A 23,893-nucleotide genomic window follows, 5' to 3' on the forward strand; every position below is an offset into this window, starting at 1 on the left:
CAAAGCTGGCCAGGAACTTACTATGTAGTCCAGGCTGTCCTAGATTCTCACAGAGATACACCTGCCTCTGCTTTCTGAACACTGGGATTAAAAGTATGTGCCACCATGCCCAGCTCCACTTTATTTTTGAGACAGGTTCTCTCTGTCTGAACCCAGAGCTCAGCATTTTGGCCAGATTGACTGGCCAGCAAGCCCCCAGGAGCTACTGGTCTCTAACCCCCAGCAATGGGGTGGCATTCATGTGCCACTCCCCTGGCTTTTTACATGGGTGTTGGGATCGGGGATTTGAACTCAGATCCTCATGCTTGTATAACAAGCACTTTTACCTACTGAACGACATCATCCCATCAACCTTTTTTATGACCTTGGAACAGAAAATGGAGATGTAGATCAGACACTGCCACTGAACCCCAAGTGACTCACTTCCATAGCGCTTCTGAAGAGAAAATGTATCCCATGGCTTTGTAGGTCTCCAAGGCTGCTTTTCAAATGCACAGCCACTTCCTGCAACCATGCAAAGGCTACCTTCTGTACAAAAGCAAGTTCTGGATTGCAAGTTTTCAGTCAGGCTCTTGAGGCTTGAACTTGTGCCAAGAGCCAAAGACTCTTGTCTGTGCTCTGCTTGTAGAGACACAGATGGGGCTGAATCTGGCCGGCTGGACACCGGGGCACTTTGCACACGATTGGATATATACACCAACATCTTCATCCGGTTCAACTTAAAGGAGCCAGGAGATTCTGTGCATGTTGAGGGATTTGTGTCCTGCCCGCAAATCCCCCAAATAACCTAATTTTTCACAGCTACACTGTCAAAGCGTTGTGGCGGAAATAGATACAGGAAGGGAAACCGGAAGAGCAGAAGCAGGCGTGAGTGTTGGCTGTGAGATCTTTCCGGTGGGAAAGGGAGAAGTCCATACTGGATAAACACTGTGAAAAAGTCTCCTAATGCAGATGCCATCCCTGGACTCTAAGGGTGCACTCAGTTTCTAAAAATCTTAAATATTAATTTTGGGTGGGGCTGGGAAGGTGTGTCACAGTGTGAGTGTGGAGGTCAAAGGACAGCGCGAGGAAGTCCAGTCTCTACCCATCTACCCATGTGGTTTGCAGGGATTGAACTCATGTCCTCAGGCTTTGGCAGCAAGCACCTTTACCCACTGAGCCATCTCACCAGCCTCAGTGCTTTCATGTAATCTGTGGTCCAAGGGGAACTCTCCCTGCAGCCTTTGAGAATCTTTGGGGATTTCCTGAATTGTGAAGAGCAGACTCCCGGCCCTTCCCTGGCTGCCTTGATTTTTGTAAAGACAACATTTTAAGGTTTCCTTCTTCTTTTTCCTTCCTTGTGTTCCTGGATGTCTCAGGTAGATGAACACAGCCAGCTTCCTTGCAGGTACTTGGGAGAATAGGATATTGTGGGCATTTTGTGAGGAGAATGACCCCCAGGACAGATGTTCCTTTGCATATATAATCTTCCCTTTCGTGACAAAGGGCAAGTTTCACATCCCCAGAAACTGTCCCCAAAAGGAGAAGATGACTCACGGGTCCCAACCTACACCAAGCAGAATGAGAGTCACAGAATCACTGGAGACAGTGGAGGAGAACAGTCCACCCACAGATCAAGCAAAGGGCAGTGTGCTCCCAGCAGGAGAGGGGGGCACCCAGACTCCAGCTGGCTTAGAAGGGCCTGCTGGAATGAAACAGGTTGAACTTTTATGGGGTTTGGAGCCTAGGCAAGAAGTGGTTTCCAGCCGCCCACCCTCTTGCTTAGTGTTCCCTTCTGCTCTTAGCCTTTGGGGGACAATGGGTACATTTGCCACGATCCTGATCCTGGGGTTTAGAGTTTCTCACATGTGGGGAGAAGCAGAACCTCAGAATCCAGCCATGGCTTTAGACCACAGTCACCCTGGGGCCGTGTAACCGCCTGCCTTGGAAAGCTTGTCACACTACAGCCACAAGTGTCCAGGAAGGCTCACCCCGTGACCTTCTTCCCGACTAAATAAAGCAGTTTGTATTTTGCCCTGCCCTTTGGATGGACAAACTGGCGTCGAGGGAGACGACACATGTAGCTGTCTTGGCTCGTTTATATAGCGGATCATCCAGTCACAGTTGTGCCTTACAAAGGTTGCCAGCTGGTGAGGCAGCCCTGAACTTGAGTGGCCCTGAACTTGAAGTTCAAGTTCAAGTTGGGCCTGGGAGTAGCTTTGTCACCTGTTGAACATTCCACCTCTTCCCCTGAGTCCTCTCCCCATCAGACGACTGTGGCTACTGCCCCTTGTCACGGGATCCCTCCTGTTCTGGTGCCTTTGTGGAACCATGAGTGTTATATGTTTGACAGATTTACTGGCACCAAGAAGAGCTAACTTGGTGCCCTGTTTGTGTGTTTCTTGTTTCCTTTAATCTGCATATTTAACCTATTAACTGACAAGATTAGGGACCCTGAGAAGTTAAGAAACTTGCTCATGGACTAGAGAGAGGGCTCAGTGGTTATAAACACTGGCTGCTATTGCAGAGGACCTGGGTTCGGTTCCCAGAACCCACAGAGTGACTAACAACCATCTATAACTCCAGTTCCGGGGATCCGACGTCCTCTTCTGACCTCAACGACACAGGAGCACCTCCATACATGCAGGCAAAGCACTCATAGACATAAAATAAAAATAAATTTAAAATTTTTTTAAAGAGAAGAAGCTCGCTCATGATCACACCTTCAGCTCTTGCCCTGCGTGCTTCAGTCTCTCTTGGACTTTGTGAACAGATTTTTGCCTCCTGCTGCTTGGAAGCCTAAGTCCAGACAAAATGTTTTCCTCACCTTCCCTCACGGCTCCTCTTCTCAATAGTAGTCCTCCTTAGATCACAACGCCGCCATTGGTGCTGATGTTGCTGTTGTGCCCAAGTGTTTAGGAGCAAGGCCTCGAGGCTTCCCTCTCTCTCTAGCACCGCCCACCGGCTGGCTGGTTCGAGTGCAGGAATCTGTGACCTAGGGCTTGCCCCTCCAAAAAGCTTCTGCCTCCAAGTAGCATCCAGGGCCAGCCCAGGGTCATCTTTGCACTGGCCAGTGAGGGTTTCTGGGAAGGTAGGGAGTGCCACCAGATTGCAACATGAAGTCTCCTTGGGCAGCCCAGTCCCCCCGCCTTGCTTTAGGTTCCGAAGAGCCGATGAGGGACTGTTGTTATTTTGCCGACCTGGTCCCCTCTGACTCCTTCCTCTTCTGGCCACAGCTAGCTGAGAAAAACACTTGAAAGTCTTTTGCTCTCCACACCCACGTACTTAAAATACCAAGCCCGTAGGTCATTTTAATGAGGGAATTTGGCTAATAACACATGTGCGCTGCAGGCCACAGCACCCACATCTTCAAGTGCTAGCCAAGCAGGGCCTTGTCTGAGCAGCCATGGACGGGCCTGGCTGGGAGGGGAGCGGAGCACGTGGGTCCTGAAGCTCGAGCGTCCCTCACATATACTCCTGGCTACCTGGAGCCTGTTGTCAATGATGGTGCCAAGCCCAGTTGGAAGAATACAAAGGAATGGAGGTCAGGTTTTCACCCAGTGGAAAATGTCACATTCTCCTAGAGAAAAATAAAAGTCACTGCCATCCACAGGATAAGCAGATGTCCTTGTACTCAAAGCTGTGACCGGGACTGGGGAGATGGCTTGGTTGGTGAAGTAACTGCTGAAGCACTATGAGAACCTGCGTTAGATGCCCTAGAACCCACATTTAAAAAGCCAGGTAGGGGTTTGGAGAGATGACTCAGCAGTCCAGAGCACTGGCTGTTCTTGAAGAGGACCTGGGTTCAATTCCCAGCACCCACATGGCGGCTAACAACCATCCCTAACTCCACTTCCAGGGGAATCCCACACCCTCTTCAGACCTCCACAGGCACTGTACAAGACAGGTGCACTTAATTCAAGCAATACATTCATACACATAAAATAAAAATAACAAAGTATATTTTTTAAAAAGCAGCCAGGCAGGTGATGTTCATTTGCTGTCAGCACTGGAAAAATGGAGACAAACAGATCCCTCAGCCTTCCACAGGCACACCCATACATGTTCTCTCTCTCTCTCTCTCTCTCTCTCTCTCTCTCTCTCTCTCTCTCTGTATACACATGCAGCTATAACCTGAAACCACTGTGAGGATGATCACCAGTTTATCTCCTCGGTGAACCCCATTACTGATGCAGGCTCCCCACCTGGTAACTGTTGCTAGGTAGAAACTCCTTGTGTCTGGACACAAAATGATGTGCCTAAAATAATAGTGATGGGTGAACAAGGACCTTGTAGCTATCCTTTGGTTGAACTTCTCTCCTATGTTGGTTAACCAGGAGCACATAATGAGCTTTCAAGTGTCAGAAACTCAAATTCAGCTCAGTGAGAAACTACTGTTGAACTCTGACCCAGGTTCACAAGTAGCTAGCCAAGTACAGTTTGTGTATGTTAGATTCACTGGGGCAATTTTCACTTTGAGGGGTACAATGGTGAAGGAGGATTGGATTTGCTGGGTCCATGGAGTCTTTGGGTGGAGAGGACAGTACCAATGGCAGACAAAGATCAGTGAGTGTGAGTCTCTTGGGATCAAGGCTCTGTGGGTGGCTGAGCTGGGCCATTAAAGTGTGTGTGTGTGTGTGTGTGTGTGTGTGTGTGTGTGTGTGTAATATATAAATTCATTTAAGAGTGTGTGTATGTGTGTATACCTGCCTTGTGTAAGTGTGTATACCTGCCTTGTGTATGTGTGTATACCTGCCTTGGAGCACACATGGAGGTCAGAGGACAACTTGCAGGAATTGCTTCTCTCCTTCCACCATGTGGGTCCCAGGGATGGAGCTCAGGTCATCAGGCTTGGTGACAAGCACCTTTACTCTCTGAGCCCTCTCACCAACCTAAGCTGGGTGATTTTGAGAAAATGACTTATCCTTTCTGAGCCTTAACATTGCATCCTTTTAAGGAGTAGTAAAATCTACCTTGTTCATTTCACAAGACTGTTGAGGGCCAAATCTACCCCCAAATCGTATATGGGAATGAGCTTGAGAAGTTGGAAGCTCTACATAGAACTTTAAAATGTCAGTGTTACGAACACAAACTGTTCCGTTGTTCTTTAGGAAGTTGTAGATAGAGCAGTTGAAGGTGGGCTGTTTTGTAGTGTAGGAGCACTTGCAATGCCAAGTCCAGGACTTCTGTGACACTTTGTGTTTGTGCAGAATGAAGAATAAGTCCTAGAACTCCACACCCACCAGAGATCTCAGAAAGTGATTTTATTAGAGAAACTGAACAGATGCAATGTCATTAATGCTATGTCGTATTAGACTCGGGTGGAAGCTAAGTCCATGCCTGGTATTCTTTCAAAGGATGGGGAGATCAGGAGATGGGCCATAATGGTAGGAAGGCAGCTGTGCGAAGGTGGAGTCAGGGGCTGGGGCACCGAGATTGCAAGCTACTGACAAAAGCTAAGGTTGCTGACAAGTCCTGCAAGTCAGAAGGAGCAGGAAGGAGCCTCCTCCCCCAGCCACCTGTTCTGCAGACACCTTGATCTTGGCCTGGTGGCCTCCTGAACTTTGAGAGACTGATCTCTGGGCATTAAGCCACCCAGACTGCAGCAGTGTCCTGCCGCAGCTCCATGATTGTTCCAGCACAGTGTTCCCTGGAGGTATGCAGCTTAGTTACATCCAGTGACAGCCTGCTAGGTGACCAGGGACTCAGAAGACATCATTAGAGAGCTGGGAGCCACACTGCAGGCAACCCAAGGTCACAGAACTTCCCAGGCATCCCACAGCCTCAGGCTGGGCAGAGGCTATAAGAAAGCTACAAGCCACAGTACAGGCATTCCACCCCTCTGAGCTCAGTAGACAGTGTCAGAAGACAGTGTTGGAGAGCTGTGAGCCCTACCACAGTCTTTCCACTAGCCTCTCACTCTATACTGCGAGGAAGCTGGGACTTAGGGAGGCAAAAACATATAAGAGAATTCAAATCTTCTAACCCTCTGGCTGGAGGTACCAGCCCTCACTCTCCCTGTCTCCCCAACACATACAGACACAGACAGACAGACACACACACACACACACACACACACACACACACCAAGAACAACTCAGGACTAAGCTATGTCACTATCCATTTCTGGTACCCTCAAACTATTTTTTTATTTTTCATTTCTTGACATCCCCCACCCCTGTTCTGAAGGCTTCACCCTTATCTCCCTTCACACCTCTGAGGGATGATGCTGGGGTTGGAGCACATGGTCCCGCCCTCAGGCAGATTAGACCTGGGCAGCCACAAACCGTGTCTAAGCAGACAGTCCTAATTAATCAAGGTGAAGAGTGATTTAGGAGGCTGCAGGAAATATGAGCAAACTGTCCTAAAGGAAGGTCACCTGAGCAACAGGTGAGCAGTGGCCAGCTGGGCTTCGAAGGCAGAAAGGTTCAAGAGTGGCTGGCAAAGTGGTGGTGGGGGTGGCTGTATATACCTCAGAGTTGCAAGGCCCTACTTCAAGAACTGAACTCACAGGAGTCCATGAGTCAGGCTACCTACGGGAGGAGAAGAGGGAGGTAGAGTCTCAAGAAAAGATTCTGGAAGCTGATGCTAGGGTTCCATCTTGATGACACAGGGGCAACCCATCATGAGTTCTTGCTGAGAAAGGACAGGCAGAGTGAGGCCTACAGCGTATCTGTTTTCTTAGGAGGCCACGTGCAATGACCACTGCTCTGTAGAAAACTGGAAAGTGAGCAGCACGGTGGCCAGCTCCCCCAGGCCTGGCTTCACATCAGCGGGCCCTGATGTGCCGAGCCTGAGCCACTGCTGACCTTTCCTTCACATCAGCAAGATGCCACGATAGGAAACCCATAGAGTGTCTCCTGGTGACATCTGCAGGATGTCTGACAATGACAAGCATTTGAGTCGGGTGGCAAGCTTGTCGAGGACAAGGCCAGCTGAGGAGGTAGAGAGAAATCAGGTACAGGGCCTCTTGTGTCCTGGAACTCCACTCTGTAGAAGCACCTTTGTCGGGTCCATTAAACGGACCACCCAAGATGCTGTTCACAAAGCAGGTAAAGTGGGCTTTGCTCCCATTGTCAACTGCTATTGTTCTCTTTAGTACAGACTTTAGCAGATGGATTACAGATCCTTGGGGATTGTTTGGAGAGAGTTTTCGTGACTGGAACCATGGCTCCGCTCGCTCGCTGTGGCTGTTTATGGCATTCTTTCTCCATGAACATTTCTTAATGGCCTCACTTGTTTTAAAACACTTTACAACTGGAGATATTGTGTTTTTTCTAAATTGGTGGGAAGATAAGTTGAGTTTTAAAATGGTCAATTGCTGGGGCTGGAGAGATGGCTTAGTGGTTAAGAGCACTGGCTGGGTTCAGTTCCAAAGCACCCACCCACATGGCAGCTGAAAACCATCATAACTCCAGCCAGTTCCAAGGAATCTGTTGCCCTCTTCTGGCCTCCACGGACATTGCATGCATGTGGTGCACTTATATACATACAGACAAAAGATTCATACACAGAATTAAAATTAATTAAAATAGTTAATGCCTTTTGGAGCCAGTGGGCATGGTATGTTTTTAAATTTCATTTTATATTACATGAGTAAGGAGAAGTTGTATTAAATGAACAATAATTGCACAGCAGAGGTTAATATCATATTCAGTCAAATGCTGGGATGCCATTATAGTATTCTGAGAAGCAGAGAAGAGATGTAACCAACACACGTGCCTTTAGTTACCAAGTGCAGATACTGTTCTAATGATTTTCCTCAGATTCGTTCATTTATTCTTCCCCCAGCCCCAAATTGCATAAGATCAGAAAAGTTACATGGAACCCTGAGAAACAAGTCCAGATCTGGTGACTTCCTCAGCTCAGAATTGGGCATGTCATTGCTTATTCGTCTTTGCCTGGATTTTATAAACACCCAGAGAGGAAAATAGCAACTCAGGACAAGGGGCCAGGGAGTGGATCCCTGTGAGTTCCAGAGTGGGAATAAGCTCTGCTAGCTCTTGATCCCCTGTTGTTTATTAGTGACTAAATTAAAGCCATGTAACTATGTGAAGTGTCACACCTAGCGAATACCACCCTGTGCATTCTAGAGTATAAACAAAGCCAGACCCGAGGGGAGGGCTAGAGAACATAGACTAACCACAGGTTGCCCTACAGAGATACTCAAGGCGTCCCCTCATTGCACTTTATTCTGTTTTGTGTCTCCACAGGTAAGAGCTTCACTCTGACCATCACCGTCTTTACAAACCCACCGCAAGTCGCCACGTACCACAGAGCCATCAAAATCACAGTAGACGGCCCCCGAGAACCCCGAAGTAAGTGGGCCCCATTGGGGCTGGTACAATCCCTGGGCTTGTGCAGTTGAAGACCCATCAGATCTCACAACCCTGGACTTCAGCTTCTCCCCCAGAGGGATATCAGGCCACTGCTGGGAGGAAGGATCTCCTTGTCAAACCTCTCACGTCTCGAAGGTTGTTTCTATGTGCTAGACTCTTTCTGAAGCATTCTCTTAGAAGTCAAAAGGAAATTAAGCCAGTTCAAGTGAGCAAGAACCATTTGGGGACTTTATGGGGCTAAGGACTAGACCGAAACACACATAGTGGAGTTCAGCATTATCTGAACTGGAAGACTGGCCAGGAACAGAATGAGACAAAAAACCAAAAACAAAAACCCCACAGCCTGAGGTCCACATGGCTTCTAGGAGATGAGTTCCCATCCACACCGGCTTTTTATTGATTTGCTAAGGTCAGAATTGAAAACTGTGAACGTGGTATTTCTTCTCTTTCTCGTTCTTCTCTTGCACAAATCAAAATCTTATTCTAGGATTGTTTAAAATAGAGAATGGAAGGGTGGAAAGGAAGACCAGTAAATATAGAAAGACGGTCCCAAAAAAGAGCCCCTGTGAGGAGAGTGTTTAAAAAAGGAGTGGGGTTGTTTAGTCTGAAGGAAAAATGTCTTCGCAGTGACTTAATGACTATCTTTGAGTAAACACAGGAGTGACACTCTTCCAGGGCCACACCCTGGCCCAGGAGCTGAGGCAGAGCTAGAGTTCCAGTATGTGGGCACCACCATGCCTTTAAACCATACCCAGCCCCCATGGGAAATGATAGTCTGAGAGTTTGGGCTTTTGAAAAGTGGAGTTTCCTCCGAAAGTGGGAAGGCCAGGTGGTAAAAACGAAAGCATGAAGAGCATAGGCCCCAGGACCCAACAGGTAGGGTTCTTCAGAGCCTATCTGAACCTCTGTTTCATGCCCTGCAAAATGCCTGTAACCATGACAGCATCTTCATAAGATGATGCTGCTTGTCTGGTGCAGAGCTCAGGACATGTCAGAGATTCCCCCTTGGGCCTACCCTGCCGGTCTTTGTTTCAGTCTCCTCCAGGCAACCTTCTCAATATGGTGGTTGGGCTGAGCCTCTGAGGGAGGTCCTTGGGGTGTGGGTCTCAAAAGGAGACCTTCTCAACATGGCAGCTCCAATGGGGCTCTGAGGTAGCCCCTTGGAGTGTGTCTCTCCATTGACCTCTAAGGCTGTGTAGCAGCCTCTCCAGTCACTACCATAACTTCGGCATCTGGACCACCTGCTAGAACAATTCCCCTCCCTGCCTCCATTTCCCCAATTTCCCTGAAGCAGAGGAGGACAGAGGGCACTCACACCCACCAGGGCTTGCCCCCCAGGGCATGGTGTTCCACGGGGTACATTTGCTGTGCTTGGTTACGCCCTCCACTTCGGCCCTTGTTTTTCCACACGAGGCCTTTTCACCTTTTTCTCTTTAAGTTCTTTGAAGTTTCCCAGCTGTGCCCATGCCCAAACCCAAACCCAAGAACCCTGGGACTTGATAATACCTCCTGATACTCCTTTATGTGGACAATAGACCAAGGTGGTAGCACTGCACCATTATCACATAACCCATGACTCCGCATAGCACCTTCTGAGGTTTCCAGAGCAGTAATGGATACCAAACACTAAAGTTGGCCCTACTTTAAGCATGACACAAACACCTGAGGGCCATGACTCTGCACAGAGGAGAGGAAGCAGGCTAACATGCCAGCAAGGTGCAGGGTCAGCAAGAGGGAGGGGGGAGAGGTATAAAGAGGCTGACGCAGGAAGGCTCCTTTCAGAGGCTGCTGAGTCTTTAAAACAGAAGCTAAAATAGAGGCGTTTGGATAGTTTAGACACAGGCCTGGATGAGGAAGAAACTTAAACTGATGATACTCCTACTTCCCTTATTCTATGCCTAAGAAAGGCAGGTTTTCACCTCCCCTCCAGCATTTCCTGGAACAGTCAAAGAAGGGAGGAGTTGAGCTTGAGAAAGAAATAGCTGGCGGGGAGACATGGTCACGCATAGTTGGCCTTACAGCTGCCTGTGTATACAGCGCCCACCGCCCTTGCTGCTTTGAAAATTAGAAAAGCAGTCTTTGGGAGAAGAGTCCTTTATGGTGCCTATCTGTGCGTCGACTTTGCATGGAATTTGGAATCTAGGCAAGGTGAGAAGGCTCTGTACGTAGACAGCTCACAAGAGCCGATGCAGGTCAACTTCCATAGTAACTCGGGAGTGGGAAATGGTAACTTACCAAGTTTTCTGTGAAGCAAGACCTAGCCACTTAGCTGCTAACTTTTTCTTTTCTCCTCTCTTCTCCTCTTTTTTGTCTTTTGAGTTGAATCAGGGTCTCAATATGGAGCCCTGGTTAGTCTGGAACCAGGCTGGCTTTGAACTTTTGACCACCTTCTGCCTCTGCCTCCTTAGTGTCAGGAATTATAGGCATCTACCACTGTGGCTAATTTCCTGTTCTCTTATCTGCACATCTTGATTCTCTTTGGTGGAACTCTACTCACAGCCCCTTTCTGAGAACAAAACCTGTGTGCACATCAGGCAGCCTCCCTGATAGGGTTAGTCTAGATGAATGAGGCCTGTCCTTAATGATGGACCATGAACTCTAGGTGAGTCTGGCTGAATAGCCTTGGCATCTGCCAAGTTGAATAGTGCTGCATAGTTAGCTTGCTTCAAGAAATCAAAGACTCTGAAAGGACCTGAGAGAGCTTTCTGATCCCTCAAAGAAAAAGAAAATTAACCCCAGAGAAAGGGGGCAACTAGTCTAGATTTAAAACAGTTAATGATAGCCAGGAACACCGGTGCACATCTTTAATCCCATCACTCAGGAGGCAGAGGCAGGCGGATCTCTGTGAGATCAAGACCAGCCTGGTCTACATAGTGCAAGAGCAGCCAGTGCTCTAACTTCTGAGCCATCTCTCCACTGCCCACATATACAAAATTTAAGAAATGAAATAAATCCTATCTGGGCGTGGTGACGCACACCTTTAATCCCAGCACTCAGGAGGCAGAGGCAGGCGGATCTCTGTGAGTTCGAGACCAGCCTGGTCTACATAGCTAGTTCTAGGCCAGCTGAGGCTACAGGGAGGCCCTGTCTCAAACAAACAAACAAACAAACAAACAGTTGATGATGAGGCACTTAGGAGAATGAGGAGTTCCTTACTGGTGTCAAACCTTGGACTGTTATTCATCCACTCGCCTGTCATCTGGTCTGTCTGTCCACAGTGTACCATCTTGTGCATCATATGCTGTGGACCCTCTCTTCTGCTCTTACTAGCCCTGTGGGTGAAATGCATGGTTGTCTTACATGATTTCTTGCATGGGTCCCAGCTCCAAGGCTGTCAAGCAATGGCAAACAGTAACCTCGTTACTGGCATGAGGTCTTCCAAGTAAAGTGTTTGTGCCAGAAGCCAGCAGGAAAGTGTAACCCAACCTGCCATTCAGACACTGGGTAAAGGACTAAGAATAAAACCTATGCCATAGCTCATCTTTTGGCCATGCCTGTGGGAAAGCTGGGTATCTACTGTCCATCTTCCTTGGTTGTCAACGTGTATTCCAAAGAGAATTTGAAGCCCTTTTGCAATTCAGATGGTTACTTGCTCTCTATCAGTGACTATCCTGCCACTTAGTAAGTCCAAACCTGCTTTTCATATACCCCATGGGTGCCTCTGCATCTCCAGTACAGAAATTAGTTGTTGCTGAGAAATTAAATTTTCTAAGGAGGAAGGTATTCTTCAATGACATCAGTTCTTTCAACAGTCGGGAAGAGGTGTGTTTTCAGTTAGCAGGTAGGACACTTAATGGCTTGTTAATATACTGAAAGGTAGTTTAAGAATAAAAGATATACTAAAAGGATGATGATGAGGAGGAGGAGGAAGATGAGAAGGATGATGAGGATGAGGAGGGTGATGAGGATGACAATGAGGAGGAGGAAGATGAGAATGATGGGGATGAGGATGAGGATGATGAGAATGATAAGGAAGCCAGGTGATGATGGGAGTGTATGTATGTGTTCATGTGGTTGTGTGCAGGTGACCTGTTGGCATGTGGAAGCCAGAGGTACACACTAACAGTCTTCCTCTGTCTCTCTCCACCTTACTGTTGGTCTCTCACTGAACCTGGAGCTCACCAGTTCAGTTAGGCTGGCTGCCCTGTGAACTCCAGGGATCCTGCTATTTCTGTCCTCAGACACTGGGGTTACAGCCAATGGCATGCCACCTCACCCAGCTTTTTACGTGGGTAGTAAGGATTGAAACTCATGTCTTGATGCTGGTTTGGCAGGCATTTTACTGACTGGGCTATCTCCCCTTTCACGAAAAAGGATTTTTAAGAATTGTTTTATATAGCATTTGTATTTCTAGAGACCTGAGGGAAACTCCTCTTAGCCCATGCATCTGTAACTTAGGTGGCTGAGGGAATATTCAGATATGTGGGTATCAACAGCTGTTCTCTACAGATAGTCCGTGTTGTAATTTGGATGCACACCATGGTTTAGTGTGACAGGAAGATATTTTGCTGAGAGAAGCTTAGAGGCAGCAGCCAGGGTGCTAGCCGATGTCTGGAAGCCATGCTGCTATTGTAGCTTGGGCAGTCTTTATTATAGGGTCAGGTATCTGTATGTGTGGAACATTGACAGACCTGGTTAAAATGAAAAAAGGTCAAGAGACAAATATTGGTCATTTCTGTGACAGCTTCGGCCTTCAGCTAAAGGTGTCTTTTATAATCACTGTGCTCTGTTCAAGCTCTGACACTCACAGTAACAGATAGCAAGGTGGAGCTGATTTTTAAAACTCTGCAGAAACTTCCGGGATGCTAGGCTTACTGACTCATCTTTTCTGGATGAAATTATCCTTAAAATAGGTCAAATGAGGGTCTATCAATCACCTCCTTCTAAGAGCACTTTGTTGTGATTATCACATGAATATAATTGTGTGTGTGTATGTATGGTGGTGTACGTATGAACTCACCCATGTGTGCACATATGGAGGCCAGAGGTCAAGGTCAGGTGTCCTTCCTCCATCACTCTCCACCCTAATTTTTTTTTTTTTTTTATGAAGCATGGTCCCTCAACTAAACATGGAACTTACTGTTTTGGCTAGACTAGCTGACCAGCGAGCCCCCAGGATCCTCCCCTCTCCACCCCACCAGTGCTGGGGTTACAGACATTCACTGCCACATCCAGCTTTTACATGCAGGCTGGGGATCGAAACTCAGTTCTTCATGCTTTGATTGCAAACACTTCACGGACTGAGCTATCTCCTCTGCCTCATGAATATAATTTTCTTCTGAGAATTTGAATAGCAAACCTGTTATACATACATCTCTACATATATATAGATATATATATATACACGCATATGTGTATAAAATAGAATCTTTACAAATGGCAAGTATTTTCAAGTGAAAAGGAAAAACTTATGAAAGCTATCTGTAAGCTTACAGTAATAATGGACTTAAAAATCAAGAGTGCTAAAAAAGTGTGAAATAATTTTTAAAATTTTTATAAATTTGTGTGTGTGAATTTTTTGCTTTCATGTATGTAAGTGAACCATGAATGTGTAGTGCCCCAAGAAAGGCAGAAGAGAGCATTGTATCCTCTAGAACTGAAGTTATAGATGGTTGTTAGCCACCATGTGGGTGCTGGGAACTGAATGCAGGTCCATTGCAAGAGCGGCCAGCGCTCTTAAGTGCTGAGCTGTCTGTCTCTTCAACCCTGGATTGTTCTTATGATTGAATACAGTGTAGATTTTTTTTCCCAAATTTTAAATTTCTTAATAAGAGTAGTCAATAATAATAATTACTAACACTATTCTATTAATTATTTGCCCAACAGTGTTCAAAGTGCTGTAGCATGTTAATATATAAAATCTTGGATGAAACAGGTTAATGCAGTTGAAGGAAAAGGAATTGTAAAACCTTACTAAATGACAGCCAATTAGTCACTGAGAATTGAAACTAAGCAGTCCAGACACTGGAATCCATCGACTCCCACATCTGTTTTTGAGAACTATGCTGTTTTGTGAGTTTTGTTGTACTGTAATCCCTGGAGTTTAATCAGGAGAGTTTATCGCTATGGCTGTGGTTCACATGGTTCCCTTGAAGAAAGCAGAGCCTGCAGCTTTGTGGCTGTCATTGTCAGTTTGACAAAAGGGAGTCAGCATCTTCTTCCAAAGCAGCTGCAGTTCCTAACACACAGATCTGCCCAGTGTCACATGCACCAGAAATTGGCTCTTCAAGTTTCTGACTGAGGTCTGCTTAGGGACCTGGCATCGATGGGACCTAAACCAAGGGTGACACAAAACCATATCTCTCCCTCAGGGAAGATGAAGATGGTGAGCAAAGTGACTCCCAGGGTAGCTGCCTATAGCAAGAGTTCCAACAGAAGGCCTGGGCAAACAGTGTGTGAGCTTAGGATTGTCCCTACCAGTCCAGAGTCATATGCAGAAGGAGTATGTCTCTCGGGCCATGAACATAATCTGTTTCCTCCTAACCTTGGAGTTTTCAAATACCAGATACCATCAGTTTTTTTTCTAGATAGAACCCTGGTCCATAAAGGAAGAGAGTTCTCCCTTCCGTCTAACCCAGAAATAAAGTAGAAGGAAGACAGAGGGCCAAAGGGGGATGAGGGACATTCTGTGTATGCTGCCCACCCCCACACACTTTGGGAGCCATTTCAGGCTAAGGAGTAAATTTAGGGGAACTTTTACCCTAGTGTTTTAATTCCCACTCTGCTAAGCTCTCTAACTTCCCAAAACTTAGGAGAGGCAGTTCTTAAAGCATTAATAATAACTGTGCCTAAATGTTTCCAGTGATGTTTAGAATCTCTCCCTGTTTATTATTTTAGCAATATGCAACTAGATCAAGAAGTTTTGTAAGCATCCAGACTTCCCTGATTCTAGAATTCAGGCTAAGGTCTAGAGGGTCCCTGGGGCAATTTAGAATGTATGGGGGACCCAGAAAGGGAATGCTTCTGCCCCATGAACAGCAGTAGTCTACCTTGACACCCTTCAGATGAGCCTGTGCAGAGGTCTCTAAGTCTCTGTGTTGCTGTGGAACAGAACAGGATTCTTTCTGGGCACCAGTAGGAACTCAAAGAAAATAATCAAGGTACCTTCTCAATGAGAGAGAGAGAGAGAGAGAGAGAGAGAGAGAGAGAGAGAGAGGAGAGAGAGTTAAACCATCTCTTTGAATATCTCTTTCATCCTGAATCATTGCAAAATCATATTGCTACTTTGAATGCCTCCCCAATGAAACTGAGGCCTAAACTAATATATTGCAGTCCTTGTTAGAATTTATTGTATAACGTGCTAAAAAAAAAAAAAAAAAAAACATGTTGTCTACATTTAGGCTTCCGTTTCTTAATCTGAAAATGTGTAAAAAGATTTTGGGATCCTTAACTCTGGGACCTGGGTTTTCACCCTGGCGCCACCAGACCTGTGGGTGTGAATGTGGGTAATTATCTTAAGTACTCAGCACTCACTCTCGTCCTGGGCCCAACTAGGCAATGGGATGAGATAATCTCTAAATTAGTTCCCACTCAAAGGGGGTAACAAAATATTGTCAGCAAAAGACTGAGATGGTTTCCTAACAAACTGAGCCCCTTATGGAGCACCACCTCTGAGCTGTCTTCTCAACAACAACATCCTACTTCCTATCCAACAAATATGCAACCCCCCCATAAATTTTTGAAAGGACTTTGTAATTAATTTTGAACTTCTCTAGCTACAAGTCATACATTTAACCTCCTGCTGCCCTGAATCTCTGCCACTCAGCTTTCAGCTATGACTGAATAACTTTAGGGTGCTGATACTTGGTATCTGTCAAACAAGGACCCTGACTTTAATTATGTCACAGGGACAGGTGGATGACGAAGTGACCACCTCACCTGCATGGACCCCCGAGAACCCTGCCTGGGGCACAATAAGTATTTAGATGAAGTCAGCTATTATTTGCATTTAGTTTTGGAGTCACTTGGAAATGAGAAAATTCTAAACAACAGCAACACCACCCACAAAAAAGGGAATCTGTGAATCCTAAATTTAAAAATTCATGAAGTTGTCTAAATGTTGCATTTTTTGAGATTTGATTAAACATTTATACATTTTGATTTTTTGTTTCAGTTTTTGTTTTGTATTTCGGTCCAGTAAATTTCTTTGCTGGCATATTTATGGGCCCTTAAAACACTCTGGGCACTGTTCCTAAGTCTCTAATGGGTACAACGGACTTGTCCCCAAATGTTGCACTTTGTGAAAAACTCAGGGAAAAAGCCACATTCCGGTATTGTGGAGAGTTGGTGCCTGAGATCTAACAATTGGTCCCTTCTTAGTGTGCATGTGATATAGATGAGGAGGTCTCACATGGGTCTAGAAAAGGGCAGCATCTCTACCCAGGGGGATTCAGACCAGTCAGCAGTAACTCAGATACTAACACTGCCAACACGGGAACGCCAGCCATGTTATATCAAATGGCGAATTATTTGTGCATAATTTAGGCACATCCTCTTGTAGACTTCCAGTCGTTCTGGATTTCTTCTGGATTATTTATAACACTGGACAACAGTAGTGCTGCGTAATAGCGGTTAGATTGTATTGCAAGCATGGAAAGTCTCCACGTGTTCAGACAGTCCTCTATTTTCCTCAGATATTTTCAATCTTAGGTTGGTTGAATACAAGGATGTAGTGCCCACATGTATGGATACGGACAGGGATGCACAGGGCTCCTATGCTAATCTGCAGCAGCTCATCTCCCCCAGAGTGCCGGGAATCTCTAGTCACAGTCAAGCTGCAGGTACAGAAAGCAGCTAGCTGCTCTTTTGAGTTTCTGAAGTTAACACTCTTGCTAGGGCCCCTTCCTTATGCATGCGTGCATACATGCGTGTGTGTGTGTGTGTGTGTGTGTGTGTGTGTGTGTGTGTGTTCCTCCTGCTGCTGCTATTACCTGTGTACTTTGCATGCATTTCTGGAGCCCCTTTGGTGGGTGCACATGCACATTTGTGTGTGTGTAATGCCTGCTGCCTGTGCACTTCAGAGTCCAGAGCCTGGGGTGGTCAGGCTTTGTGTTCATTTCCCGTGGGGGCAGGTGGCCTCCCAGCTTGCTGAGGGGTTCTGCATGGTAGGCCCTGTGTCACAGAGTGTTATCAGCATGTCTGCTTCTTGCATTTCCAAGGCAATCTGAATTTTTTCATACCCTAGCTAGCCACTTTTTATTTTGAACAAACTCTTCTTGGCTTTTCACAAAGGCTTGTGTTTTTCCATCAGCTATGTAGCCAGGAAAGGCCAATAGTTAGGAGCCAATACACAGAGTCTCACAGGGCCCTGCCACTGTCACATACATGCAAAAAAAAAAAAAAAAAATAAAAAGGTTTTTTTTTTTAAAAGTTGTCCCTCAAGTTTTGATTAAATAAATGAGGCCTGCTTCCTCACTGAATCTGTGTCTAAGTTCATTAGAGTTAATTTGCAGTTTCTGAGTCCTTTTCTGAAAGTATTTTCATAAGGAGGCTTGCTTTGGGCTCTGGAAGTACTAAATGGTGACGTGGCACTGGAGAAATGGCTCAGTGGTTAAGAGCATTGACTGCTTTTGCAGAGGGACCTGGGTTCAATTCCCAGCACCTACATGGTGGCTAGCAACCATCAACCATCAGTATCTCCAGTTCCAGGGGAATCCAACGCCCTCTTCCGACCTCCATGGGCATTGCATGACATGGTGCATTTACATACATGTAGGCAATACACTCATACTCATAAAATAAAATAAAAATAATAAATTAAAAAGCCGTGACATGACAGAAGGACTAAATGAGGTGTAATCTATCAACGTGTGTTGCAGTGCTTATCACACATACCAAAAGCACCAGCATTAGAGAGGCCAAGCGCCTTTTTCATAGCTTAGTTTTTATCAAGTTGGATGTGTCAGACTTGTCATACTCCTGAGAGAGTTGCTACATAGTCCATAGTGAACATTCTGAATCTATGTCCATAGATGAAAGCCAAGGTTAAAAAAATATTTAAGTACCCAATGAGAAGTATTTTTCCTGTGGGCTTTTGCCCCCTGCCTTCAAGTAACACAGTGGAATTAATCTGTAACTCCCTAGACCCCTATGAAGGGAGTTAATGGCAAGACATTAATTTGGCGTTTCTAGCAGTGATATACACTCAGGTTCCATTAAAGCAAGTATTGACGAAAGCTCGCACTGATATTGAAAATTTTGGACATGCTTTCCTGTACTGAAATATTGAGCACTGGATGTTTTATTTGCTTGCTGGATTTCGTCTTTGTTTTTGTTCACTGTGGCTTGTAAGTCATCTTCTGGTCATTTGAGGTAAAAAGTAAACATTTGAAATAAGTCACTTCTTAAGTACGGGATGAATTTATGGCCCTTTTTGGATTGGTTCCTGGTATCTTCTTTTTCACTTACCTTTGAGTGGTTTTGTGGTATTTCTGATTCACTCATTTTAAAAAGCTAAGCAAAAGAGGGGCATCTGCGCTCTTACCCGACATTGCTCATGAGACACAGCCCAGCATCTCAGAAGGGAATCAGAGGGCTCAACGGGGAGTGGGAGAGGACCCTGGAATCAGACCAGACTGGCCTCAGGTCTCACCTCTGACTGTGTGTCTCGGTTTCTCCATCTGTAGAATGGACCTCCAGATATTCACCTTGCAGAGATATATTTTTATGTGTATGAGTGTATTGCCAGCATGTATGTAAGTGCATCCATGTCGTGCAATGCCCAAGGAGATCAGAAGAGGATGTTGAATGCCCTGGAACTGGAGTTATAGATGGGTGTTAGCCGCCATGTGGGTGTTAGGATTCAAACCCAGGTCCTCTGCAAGAGCAGGAGCCAGTGCTCTTAACGCTGAGCCTTCTCTCCAGCCCCCCCAGTATTGCTCTTTAAACAGTGCCTGTTGTTGTTAAAGCTCAGGCGAGGACCACAGGCAGGCCAGGCTTCTTCACACAGACCCTTTACCAAGGGACTCAAATGGCATTCTGCTCAAGTGGGGACCAAATATTTACCATTGCCAAGTTATTTAAAAATGAGAAAGAATCCTGGCAAATTGAGTCCTCGGGACGTCAGAGTACAATGAGGGCTTTTTCCTCTGTTTCGTTCACTCTACTTACTAATAGTTTTAAATATTGAAGCACTGGGGTCTTCCACAAATTCAGCCCTCACTGAGGCGCCACCATGTGAAACATCTTGTCTTGGGTCTTCAGAGAAGATGGGTTTATTTCCAAATAAGAGACGCTTGTGACAAAATGTAGTTCTATTTCTTACCTGAACCTTAAGCACCAGTATAGCTGTGTGATCTTCCAAGGCTCCTGGTATCTAGAAGTTTCCACTGAGTTATCTGTCAGATGAGAATAATGTGAGCTCTCTACTGCACAGGATTTGGTATGATTTAGGATATTATATATCTAGATGTGGTTTAACAGTCTATTAACCAGATAATAGAAAATACGGATATAAGATAATTGGGAAAAATAAAATCCTACTTATGTTTTACATGTATATACAAAACTCTTAAGGATTGTAAAGAAAATAATGATTGCTTACTTAGAGATAAGCTTCATCTCGTCTTTCAGGATTGCTAAGAACAGAGGCAAAAAATAGACATTTAAGTCAGGCCCATCGTAGACCTATACTTTCAGAAATTTTATGTTTTGCCATTAGAATAGCTTCCTGTTTCCTCTCCCTCCATCTATAAACCCTTGCAAACTAACAGAAACAAAGGAAGCAGCCTTGTGAACTGCTGAGAGTTTTATTTGAATTTTTATTTTCAAAACCAAATAGTTTTTCTTCCAAAGCTTCCCTTATTCCCCATTCTTTTAGCTCTTGGCGAGCTAACCACAGGACCAGTGGCAAAGCTACTGAAGATCGCTCTGTGTGTGTGTGTGTGTGTGTGTGTGTGTGTGTGTGTTTATCTGTCTCTGTGTGTCTATGTGTCTGTGTGTGTCTCTGTGTCGTGTGCATGTGCCTGTGTATGGGTGTGTATCTTTCTGTGTGTATGCCTGGTGTCTCTGTGTGTGTGTGTGTGTGTGTGTGTGTGTGTGTGTGTGTGTGTGTGTTTGTATGTCTGTGTGTGTGTGTGTCTCTGTGTGTGTGTGTTGTGTGTGTGTGTGTGTGTGTGTGTGTGTGTGTGTGTGTGTGTGTATGTTTATATGTCTGGGTATGTGTGTCTCTCTGTGTATGTGTGATGTGTATGTGTGTGTGTGTGTATGTGTCTGTGTGGGATGTGTGTATGTGTGGTATGTGTGTGTCTGTGTGTGTCTCTCTGTGTATGTGTGATATGTGGATATGTGTCTGTGTATGTGGTGTCTGATATATATATATATATGTATGTGTGTGTGTGTGTCTCTGTGTCTGTGTGTTGTAGTGACTGTGTCTGCCTGTGTCTGTGTATATGGTGTCTATGTATATGGTATGTGTGTTTGTCTCTTGTGTATGAATGTCTGTGTGTGTGTGTATGTGTATCTATGTCTGCATGTATGTATGTGTCTGTGTATCTATGTCTGTGTGTGTGTGTCTGTGTGTGTGTGTGTGTGTGGCTTCTTTATAGATGGCCTTCACCTGAGGTTTGATTTCAGGGAGGTGAAATGTTACACCCAGAGCCCCCGTGCCAATTTTGCAAATTGCCGCTGCTTGCCAGTTGAGGGTTCCAAGGCTCCCGAGGCCACTGGCCTATCCATCTGCTGACACACTGGCTGGGGATGGGATCAGAGAATCAGTTCTGTTCTGAGGGTGATTCAGCCATTCTCAAAATAAATAGGTAGCTATGCAGGGAGAAAGAACTGGAAAGTGCTGAAATTTGAGTCTGGAGGGCTGGGCTGTTCTCAGAGCTGATCTGTTGAACTCTGAAAAAGAATCCTGCGCCCTGAGCAAGGGAGCCGGCCCGGTGGAAGCACCGCAGACCCGGGGCAGCTCTGCAGCTCTCCAATTCCTCTGGAACTTCAGTTTTTCCATATACAGAAGGGGAGAGGGAGGGCTGTGGTGAGATCTAAGGCCCCGTGGGCACCTTCTGAAAGCTTGATTTGATGTTCCTAGGAGCAGTTCAGTTTTCACAGTGTGGGTGTACTCTTCCAACCTCTGGCAGGAGGGAGAACAAGGCCTGCTGGGATGAGTGTGTCCCACTGGGGAGGTGCAGAAGAGATGGTCACTGGGAAGGTGGGGGATGGGCAGATGGAGAGAGGGAAGAGGTAGGGCAGGAGGGAGGATGGATCTACCCCTGGCCGGGCTGCTGTGCACGAAAGGCCCACGCAGAATGACAAGGGCTTAAGTAGGGAACCATCCTAACTACATTTCCCATGACTTTGGCAGGGTTAGAAAAAGAAGAAAGAAAGAAAAAATCCTTAAACCCACAAAGTGCTCAATTGTCCAAACCTAATGGCCAACTTCCCAAAGCTGGCCCGTTAAAGACCTTGATGTTAATTCCTTAGCCAACTGAAAAAAGATGGTGTGGGTTCTATTGACTTAATTGCCAGAGCAGTGCTGAGCGAAGCTGCCTCTCTCTCCTTCGCCTCCTCGCTGATTTCTAGTTACCTGCGCTTCCTATCTTCACAATCTAGCCGCAAACAGCTTTGGTTGACCACACCACTTCCCTATTGAAAGTTAATACTGTTTGACTCATTCTGTGCTGCTTAACCTGCAGCCAAAGAAAACAAGGCAGAGAATAACCAGCTTGTATGGAGTCTGGAAGGCTCCAGGCGGGCCTGCTCTCAAAGTCCTGTACAGTCGTTTTACTATATCTCAGTTGCAGCTGCAAAGAAAACCAAGGAAGCAGAAGTAGCTGGGAAAAAAAAATAGTTGGGGGCGGGAAGAGAGCAGGAAGTGAGTGGGGCGGGGGCGGGGCCCCAGAGGGGCCCCTCGGGCTGGGAAAAGACAGAATAATCTGCCCAGTTGGGGGGCTCTCTTAATAGACTCTTGGTCCTTCCCTGACACACTGGAGTGTCCTCACAGAAGAGAACTGTGAGGGAGTTAAGAAAAAGGTGCAACACATTGAACAGGCAGGCGTTTTGTTTTGTTTTGTTTTGTTTTGCTGTGTATGAGCGTATTGCCTGCATGTATATAATTGCACCCATGTCCTGCAACGCGCATGGAGGTCAGAAGAGGGCGTCAGATTGCCCTGGAACTGGAGTTACAGACGGTTGGTACTGGGAATTGAACCTGAGTCCTCTGCAAGAGCAGCCAATGCTCCTAAACCTCTAGGTCGTCTCTCCAGCCCCTGCAAAAGCAGTTTTTACAGAGTTGGACGCGGAGCTGAGTCTGGTCCCCACAAGACCAGCCTCCTGTAGGGCAGTCCCTAGGTGACCAGGGACAAGAGCCACCACTGTCCAATCTGGGAAGGACTTGGAGAAAGAATGTTGGCCCAGGATCGCTAGGAAAGAAGCCATGTTTCTTTTTCTGTCCTTTATTTCCTGAGATGTGGTCACCTGAGGGCAAATGGGGGAGGGGGCTTGGACTGAAGAGAATATTCCTTCCCACATCAACTGGCAGATGCACGACCAGTGTTTCCCACACTACTGTGCAGGAACATAGCTACTATTGAATGGTAGTGGGGCTACCTGGAGACAGGCTTCTGTTTTCTCTTTGCTTGCCCTTCCTAGCTGGTAGCGGCTTCTCTCTCCCCACTGACCACAAGTGGCTGAAAGCCCGAGGCCTGAGGGAAATTGTCATCTCCAACCAACTTGAAAAAAAGCCTTTTTTGGATCTGTGGGGTAGCACCGACTCAGAACTGTTGGTTTTCTTACTAGAGAACTCTTGGTGCTGGCACCTGGCCATGGGCTGGCCCCTTGTTCTTCCCTTTGAGACCAACTAGAACTCCAGTTGGGACTTTTTTTTCCAGGTCTTGGTGTTGATCAAACCCAGTGCCTTATTCATGCTAGCCAAGCACTCCACCTTTTGAGCTACATCCCCAGCCCTCCAGTTGGTGTTGATGACCTAAGAGAGAGGTGAGAGTCAGGTGCTCTCTCTAGTTGCTGGGTGAGACCCGGGGCTGGTGGGCAGAGCTTTGATTAAGAGGATGGCATTCCTTTACCGCTTTTTATTATTGCAGAGGGCTAGAGATCTCTATGTACGCTGCTTACTCTGCATCTCAGAGAAAGGACATTCGTTCACCCATTCATTCATCCAGCATTTCCTGGGGCATTCATTATTCAGCCTTGAAGGGGGCCTCAATTTACCTGGGTTCTGTGCAAACATGCCTTGGCACCGCTGCTAATCAAGTGTAGCTTCTGCTGGTGCAGAAGGGAAAGAAAGACTAGTTCAGAGAAGGAAGAAGAAGCAGGAGGCATGGAGGCAGCAACCACTGGAGTGTTTTCTCCTTTTTCCCAGGGGCTTGCCTTGCTAGAGACCAGAAGTCCAAAGCCAGGTCAGAAGCCCCAGGCCAGAAGCCCCAGGTGCGTTTCAGAGCCCAAGCTCCCCGCTGCCCCTGCCTTTCCCCTGCAGCCCAGACTTGCCCTTCTGTGGCCATCATCCCTGCAGTCTGTCTGGGCCAGGGACTACTCTAGTAGACAGATTCCTGGCAGTTACCTGTCGTTACTTTCTAATTACACCTTAAGGAGGGGGTCCTGAGACCATGCCTTAAGTGAGA

At 46.4% G+C, this 23,893-nt stretch overlaps 1 protein-coding gene across 3 annotated transcripts in view; it reads left to right on the top strand.

The window, feature by feature from the left end:
- Positions 1 to 23,893, top strand: part of Runx1 (RUNX family transcription factor 1) — a 249,953-nt gene that overhangs the window by 178,077 nt on the left and 47,983 nt on the right. For all 3 annotated transcript variants that reach the window (XM_008835922.3, XM_029564879.1, XM_029564880.1), the window contains one exon: positions 8,193 to 8,297. In XM_008835922.3, coding sequence (XP_008834144.1) covers positions 8,193 to 8,297 — 105 coding nt within the window. The remainder of the gene's footprint in view (positions 1 to 8,192; positions 8,298 to 23,893) is intronic.

The sequence above is a fragment of the Nannospalax galili genome, unplaced genomic scaffold (assembly GCF_000622305.1).
Source record: "Nannospalax galili isolate Female #2095 unplaced genomic scaffold, S.galili_v1.0 scaffold136, whole genome shotgun sequence".
Lineage (NCBI taxonomy): Eukaryota > Metazoa > Chordata > Mammalia > Rodentia > Spalacidae > Nannospalax > Nannospalax galili.